Source organism: Moschus berezovskii, chromosome 12, assembly GCF_049115385.1.
Source record: "Moschus berezovskii isolate FMDL1 chromosome 12, NW_MosBer_1.0, whole genome shotgun sequence".
NCBI lineage: Eukaryota > Metazoa > Chordata > Mammalia > Artiodactyla > Moschidae > Moschus > Moschus berezovskii.
The window spans coordinates 87,645,798-87,654,271 of NC_142471.1; the positions used below are offsets into that span (position 1 = coordinate 87,645,798).

The 8,474-nt window shown below is 40.5% G+C and overlaps 1 protein-coding gene across 11 annotated transcripts in view; it reads right to left on the reverse strand.

Moving 5' to 3' along the window:
- Positions 1–8,474, reverse strand: part of ATE1 (arginyltransferase 1) — a 156,456-nt gene that overhangs the window by 147,363 nt on the left and 619 nt on the right. For 10 of the 11 annotated variants that reach the window (XR_016038806.1, XM_088842386.1, XM_055424506.2 and 7 more), the window contains exons 2-3: positions 6,546–6,609; positions 3,877–3,939 (exon numbers count right to left, since the gene is read on the reverse strand). Coding sequence is in view for 10 of the 11 variants with exons in the window: in XM_088842386.1 (XP_088698512.1) it covers positions 3,877–3,939; positions 6,546–6,609 (127 nt within the window). In the remaining variant the exon portion in view is untranslated. Of the gene's footprint in view, positions 1–3,876; positions 3,940–6,545; positions 6,610–8,197; positions 8,430–8,474 lie in introns of those variants that run through there. The other variant, XM_055424502.2, reaches the window with a different exon arrangement.

An 8,474-nucleotide genomic window follows, 5' to 3' on the forward strand; every position in this document is an offset into this window, starting at 1 on the left:
GTCCCAGAACATCAGCAGATGATACTTCCTCTCCAGAATGTGATCAGAACAAAAAATACTGACCCAGTGATTCTCCCAAAGAAGAGGTTAGCCAGACCACCCTACTTAACGCCCATAGTAAACAAGACCCACCAAGGTACATAAAATTTCCAATGGGACACTGGAAAGTTGGAATCACCAGACACTGGAGGAGGGCCTCCAAAGCAAAAATAGGTGCCATGAGGTTGAAGAAAGTAACCTGCAGGATATCAAGTGTACAGGAAGAAGGAAACCTTAAAAAACTTAAAGAGCCCAAGAACAAAAATCTCTCTTAGAAGTAAAAACAGAGTAGAAGAAATTAAAAGTTAAATAGAAAACTGAAGAGTTGGAAAATGAAATTGAAAAAATCTCCCAAAATACATGGAAAATTGAAGAGAAAAAAAATAATAATAAGAGAACCAGTCTAAAAGGTCCAATGTTTAAATAAAGACATGAGAAAAGAGAAAGAAGAAAATGGTAAGGAGACGATCAACAAAATAACACAAGAAAATTTCCCTGGGACATGATGGGAGGAGCCCCTAGACAAGAGGGGTGTCTCAAGCACGTACATAAGGAACGAAAACAGATGCACTGCCAAACATATTATGAAACATCAAAACACTGAAGACAAAAAAAAAACTTCCAAAGAAAAAGAAAACCTTTTGGACAAAGGAACAATAATCAGAATGCCACTGAACCACTCAACAGCAGTAAGACAACAATGGAGCAAAGCTTTCAAAATTCTAAAGGAAAATTATTTTCAATCTACACTGCTATACCCAGCCAAACGTTTGAGCAGTCAATGGAAACATTTCCAAACAAAGTCTAAAAAATTTACCTCTTACGCATTTTTTCTTAAGAAACTATTAGAAAAGGTGTTTCACTAAAATAAAGGAATAAAACAAGAAAGAGAGTAGAAAAGACAAGATGCAAACCAAGAATCAAAAGGAATCCTCAAGATGAGAGTCAAAGAGAGACTCCAGTGATTCATCAGGCACAGAGGCAACCTGTTCAGATCACAGCAGGTCACAAGATTCCGTAAGATTTTCATCAAGAAGATAAAAATGATACAGTACCTGAAGCATCTAAACATACCAAGAGGAAATTTACACCTATGGGGAAGCACTTCTAGATGAATTGGTAATAGGTGCCTCAAAGACTACGTAAACAAAAATGACAATGAGCAACAGCAGGGAAAGTAAAAACTTGTGCAGGAAAGATAAAGTAATACTTTGGCCACCTGATGAGAAGAGCTGACTCACTGGAAAAGACCCTGAAGAAAGACTGAGGGAAGGAGGAGAAGGGGATGACAGAGGATGAGATGGTTGCATAGCATCAATGTCTCAATGAACATGAGTTTGAGCAAACTCCAGGAGACAGTGAAGAACAGGGAAGCCTGACGTGCCGCCTGCAGCCCACAGGGCTGCAAAGAGGACGTGACTTGAAGACTGAACAACAACTACATGGCTGAACTGTGAAGTCTGTTTACACAGCCATGATAAGACGTGTCCATCCAAAACGGTAACATTTCTAATTTGGGAAGTTGGGGATTAAGACAAATAGGAGTCTGAATGTGACAAGGGGAAGTGGGGTAAAACAAAGTTAAACCCTTATCTTTCAGAGAGAGAAGCCCAGAGAAATGGAGAAAACCAACGTTTTAATAATCAAGTATTACTATATAAAAATGAAAGTGAAAGTTGTTCAGTCATGTCCGACTCTTTGCAACCCCATGGACTGCAGCCTGCCAGGCTCCTCTGTCCATGGAATTTTCCAGGCAAGAGAATTGGAGTGGGGAACCATTCCCTGAACCCTGGTCTCCTGCATCGCGGGCAGATTCTTTACCACCTGAGCTACCACTGAAGCTCCATAATTATATAAGCATGTTACTTAAAGACACAGAGATGAAAAAACAAAAGAATCAGCTAAAAGATTTGAAAGTGACTGCAATGACAAACAGGAAATAGGAACTGGAGGGGAGAGGGGTGGTTCAGAGGACTACCATTTTGCAAAATAAGCTTTACAGGAACTATCTGACTCTTTAAAGTGTTAGCAAATATGATATTAATAAAAATTAAAATTGAAAAAAAAACTCATAGACAGGGAATTTCATCCTCATTTTTACTCACATACTGGACAGGCCCTAGCACCTGCCCAACAAAAATCAAAGTTGTAGGCTAGACCACATTGCCTTTACCTAAGGCCTCACTGCACAACTACTGTAGTAAACAGCAAAATAACCCAGAGAATATGCAAAATGACTCCAAAAAAATCAACATGTAAAAATGAAGTTGTATAAAGAATAACAATTCAGGAAATTTCTTTTTTCAATTTGGCTGCACTAGGTATTAGTCATGACAATCAGGATCTTTTGTTGCAGGTTGTGGGATTAGGTTCCCTGCATTGGGAGCTTGCAGTCTTTCTTAGGCACTGATCACCAGGGAGGTCCCTTCAGGAAATGTTTGATCCCATGTAAAATTAAAAAATGCAAAAAAAAAAAAAAAGCACATTTTGTAATTACTTTGTCTTGCAATGTTCATTGAGTCCCTTTTCATAAAAGCAACACAGCTGGAACAGTGCTTTGTATGAGACAGGAACCCAATAAATTATAGATGCTTCTACCTTTTTCTTAACCCACTGAAATGGGCCTTTTCTGAATAGAGATTCTCAGGGTTCAGGTCAATCAACTTCAGGCTTATTCAAACAGAATCCTAGCCATAATCCAATGTGAAATTGTTATCTGAAGGAAAACGATTTGTGTCTTTGAAGACGTTACCACTTCATAACGGCTAAAGCTGAAAGAGGTACTCTGTCATTTTATACTAAATGAGATGTTGTCAGCAAACTAGATAGTCATCTTTTTCTTTATTGTACCAGTCCCTTGACCAGTTAGAGAAGAGAAAAGATTAACCAGGAATCAGTGAATTTTGAAAGTCAGTGATCACCCTAAAATTAGAAAGTTCAATGTTACATTATTTTTGTCTATATGTTCCCTGTCTTGTTATCAAATTCTCAAAACAGTCTACAACCTCAAAACAAGTTAAGAGTAACTAAGGGAAACAGATGTGAGGACCCACCAAGCATGATGGTCACAACTGTGTTGGCCTGATCTAGAGTATACATACACGTTGAAACTGTAGACATATTCTTCACAATGTTAATAAATTTTCCCTATTCTTCCTACCAGAAGAAGGGGAAGAGGGAGGGGAAAGGGAAGAGGAAGGGGGAGGGGAAGATGATGATGAGGGAGAAGAGGAGGGACCTTCCTGATCAGAGAAGAAGGGAAAACTCCTTCCATATTAGGGTGGAGTAAGCGGGGGCACGAGAGAAACACCAAATATTAAAAATCAAGCAAACGCTCTGTAGGAAACCAGATTTTTTAGAAGACTAGATTCTAAACAGACGCAGGATAAGTACCAGCCTCCTCTTCCTTATTCCTTATACAGGTTCTGCAGCATTGTCTGAATGAAACCACTGTGTCAAATAACACACACGGGAATTGGAATTGTTGCTGTTGTTTTCAGTCGCTAAATCGTGTATAGCTCTTTGCGACTCCAAGCTAAAGTGATAAAAATTTGATACCTAAAAGAACTTATTTTCCCAATATTTCATGTATTATTGAATAGATTGCTAAACAGTACATTTTTATATCACATTAATATTTATATCTGAACTAATCAAACTATATTATTAAAAACTATTGATTAGCATATGAATACAGCATCAGTATACAGAAACAACTTGTCTATTTTTTTTAATAAAGAATGTGTACCTAGAACAGAAATACACTTAAAAAAGCAGGATTCTACTAAAAAATTTTATATAATCTTCATAGTAATAGAAAATAATCAAAATTCTTACCTTATGGTATACTGAGGACAACATGTTTGATTCATGACAGGTTTGTACACATATTTCCCGCTTCTAAAATTATAGAATAGTTTTGTTAATTTCATACATATTTCTCACAGGCAGAAAAGTAGATTTGCACAGGAGTACGAAATTTATTAAGGTAAAAATCTAATCAATAAGGTAAAAACTGACATTGAGTTACTCTTCACAAGCTAAATGATCTTACATGGTGGGTAACCCAAGGACCAGGGTCCAAGTTTTCCTTTCCTAAACTTTGGCATATGCACTCCACAGCTGATAACCGAGGTAACCTCAGTTACCCTCTCATCAAGCATCTGCAATCCCTTCTATACCTCCATCCACCGTCCACTCTTGATACTGAAAAGGCTGCCCAGGATGCTGTGGGGCTGATGCGTATTGCTGCCTACGACATCCACATGTGGGGGTTCCACCGGCACCAGCATGATGTACTCCCAAGCCAACCTGATCCTTTCCATGCTTTCCGGATCTCAGCTGATACAGAACCATGACACTACAAGCTCAATTTTGTCCAGATTTGGATATGCCCTAATCCAACTGGACTGGTGTTCTTATCACAAAAGGAAATTGGACATAAAAAGAAACATCAGGGCTTCCCTAGGGGCTCAGTGATAAAGAATCCTCCTGCCAATGCAGGAGACACGAATTCGATCCCTGATCTGGGAAGATCCCACATGCCTGGTGCAACTAAGCCCATGCGCCACAACTATTGAGTCTCTGTTCTAGAGCCTAGGAGCCCCAACAACTGAAGGCTGAGGGCCTTAGGGCCTGAGCTCCACAAGAGAAGCCACCACATTGAGAAGCCATACACTGCAGCAAGAGTTGCCCCTGATGACCGCAACTAGAGAAAAGCCTGGGCAGCAATGAAGACCCAGCACAGCCAAAAATAAATAAAATTTTTTTAAAGACACACTAAACAAAACAGTAGATACACACACACAAAGAGAAAGGACCATGCGAGGATACAGCAAAAAGGCAACCAGGTATAAGGTAAGGAGAGAAGCCGAGGGAGAGACCAAAGCTGTGGACACTTGGATTCTGGACTTCCAGCCTACAGAACCATGAGAAAATACATTTCTCTCGCTCCAACGGCCCAAACTGTGGTGTTCTGTTATGGCAGTCCTAGCAAACACACAGGAGTTCAGTTCCCCAGCCGAAAATCTGGGAGTCCTCCTAGGCTCTTCCCTCCCGTGCACCTCCATATGCTGCCAGCAAGCGTTCTACTTCCAAAACGTCTCGTTGAGTCTGTCCCCTCCGATCCAGTTCCTAAACTACAGTCACTGCTACTGACGAGGACAGCAGCTCCTCACCACCTCACACCCGGACACTGCAGTAATCTCTGGGACTCATTTTCCTGCCTTCAGAATCACTCCCTCAAAAAAAAAAAAAAAAAGAATCACTCCCTCAGACACCTCTCTGCTATCTGAATCATCATTTCCAGATCTCAAATTCCATCACTTTTCTCTTTGATGTAAAAGCCTTCAATAGCTCCCCTGTTCCATAAAAAAAAATAAAAATAAATTTCCTTATCATGGCACACAAAGTCCTGCCACATCTGACCTACATCTATCCACATTCTGGGCCTCATTATTATGTTTAAGGAAGGCTGTGAAGTTTCACTTGCTGTGCTCAATCCGTGTCTTCTGTGCAGTACTGGTACAGGGCACTTAATACTGCTCATATTTAAGTAAGGAACCTTACCTAATAGTTATTCTAAAATCTACACAAAAATAGCCGCCAAAAAACATGGCCATCAAAGACAATATGTGGACCTTAAGGAAATCCTGATTCAAATAAACCAATTGTAAAAGAAAATTTTTTGAGACGAGCAGAAAATCTCAAAACTAGGTAACAAGTGACATCAAATTATCATTAAATTGGAAAGCATGGTAATGATACTGTGGCTATGTTAAGAGAAAAAAATCCTTCTTAGAAACAAATATTTAGTACAAGTATAATGACATGATATCTGAAATTTGCTTTAAATAATTTTGGGGGAGGGGGGCGGGGGGGGCGGAATATCTCATCCCACTGAAGCTGTTATAACAAAATACCATAGACTGAGTGACTTATAAACAATAGAAACATATTCCTGGTAGTTCTGGGGCTGGGAAGTCCAAGATCAAGGTGCCAACAGAAATGATGTCCAGTGAAGACAAGCTTTCTGGTTCATCTTTCCTACATATCCTCACGTGGCAGATGGGGCACGGGAACTCTCTGTGGTCTGCTCTATAAACGCACTAGAATCCCATTCACGATCCCATCCATCTTCATGACCTAACCACCTCTCAAAAGCCCTACCTCCATATAGGACTTAACATATGAACTCTGGGGGAGACACATTCAGTCCATTGATGGGAGCAAGGAAAACTGATGAAACAAGACTGGCAAAATGTTAACAACTTTTGATGCTTGGTGATTAGTACATGAAGTTCATTAAAATGTTCTCTCTACATCTGTGCAATTTTCCTAATAAACATCTGTAAAAGGAGAAAACAATCTCTACACACAAAATACAATAAAAATTTTATTAAACCTATTTCCAACCACAGGAAAACATTTCAAAGGCAAATACTATGTTTCAATTATAAGAAGAACCTAAGTACCAACAGAAGGATCTTTATATTAAGAGCATTTACCTTCGCCATCCTCGGTCTATGAGATCCTGATAATCCTGCACAGTCATTGAATGTGCCCACATGCCTGAAAAATAAGAGCCATGTTCATAACAACAGGTGGAACTTTTTACTTTTCTAAATTCAAAGCATTAAAGTGTGAATACTGAAGCAAAAAAAAAATCCAGCTCATACTGGAGAAATCAAAGTCTGCACATAACTTCGTACTTTTCAGTTTAACACAATACACAACACAAATGAAACACATGATGTATTTAACCTTAATTTTAAAAATAAAACACAGAAAGTGATCACATGCACTTAAGAAGTAGTCAATAGTCTCTGGGACATCATAAATTTAAGACCCCACTGCAAATTACATCACACCTTTAAACCATAATAATTACCCCAACAGTTTAATAAGCTGGTCTCTTCAGAAGAATTAGAAAGCAAAAGTTTTCTTGTGCATATAAATTCTTATTTTAATTTGCTTACAGCATAGTCTCACACACTGAAAATAAGACAAAAGTATACATACAGCAATATTCCTTTTAGGCATAAAAAATGAAAGTAATCCAAATGCCTTGGAACAGAAAAGTGATTACAGACTCTAATTTGTTATCAACATGACGAAAAAATTATGCAACCATAGGATTAGGGAATGGCTACCCACTCCAGTACTCTGGCCAGGAGAATTCCATAGACTGTATTGTTATAATATATAATAAATCTATATCATAATCTACAATATAAATTTATTACATATATAGTATAATCATAATACTAAAATTTGAAAGAGAAGAGAAGAAATCTCTAATGTGCTAAGGCAGTCACTGTCACCGTTTGGGTTTTTCCCTCCCTGGGCTGTAATCATCTCGTTATTTGCATCCTCCTTATTTCCTCGGTTTAACCCAAGACCATAAATTTTTTTCACTTTAACTCATCTTTATAACTGTCACTAACGACAGTGTTATACTACATTCTACCGCCTCTCACCCACAAGAAGTTAATAAACATTTAATTTTTAAAAGTTATTAAACATTTTTAATTAATGAGTACAAGGACACACCATCATCGCCCAAATTACTGCCCCAGGGCACGACAAAACTTTTTTTTTTAAATACGGAAACCACCCAAATTTAAGTCTCCATGGATATCCCATTTCCCATATGCTAGATTATTGTTTTAAAATAAGTGTATATTACTTTTGCCGAAGCATGACACTGCAGAAAATAAACATGACGTTCTGTTTACAAACGAACAAAAATTCTTCCAAAAGAAACTTGAATCACGGGAGGGGGCACTGTAGGCTGGCTCTATCGTGGGCACCGAGGTGGGTGGAGAAATGACAGCAAGCACCTGGTACCATTTTCAAGCACAACAGAACGAACAGGGGCCCCTCGCGAGCAGTGACTGCCGTCAGTTTCTTGTATATTCTTCCAGAGGCATTTTATCCACGGATATCCACGCACGTGTGTTTTCCACACACACACACACACACAGCTGTCCACACAGACAGCACCCGACACTCACGGTCCCGCAACCCCGCGACCTGCGCTGACCCCCGGGGACACGCCGGCAGCAGCATCTGAAACCGCAGGCCAGCCTGCAGCTGACCACGCCACAGCGCGCCCCCGCAGCCGTGTGCTTCACGGCCTCCCACTGACGGCGGACACCTGTTTCCACACTGGGCTCCTCTCGCAGGTCCGGCCGCCTGTGTGAAAAATGAGCCTCTGGAAGCTTCCCTGCTCCATCAGGGGTTTCCAATTCTGACCGCCACGGCACTCCGGCAGAGCCGCGTTCCGCATTCGCTCCACGAGGGCCGGCCGGCGCACGGGCTCCGCCTGGGCCGCAGCCTGGACACGAGCCTCCAGCCCTTCGGCCCGAGACGCCGCGGCCCCCCAGGACACCCGCCCGCCGCCGAGCCACCGGCGCCCGTCCCCGCCCACCAGC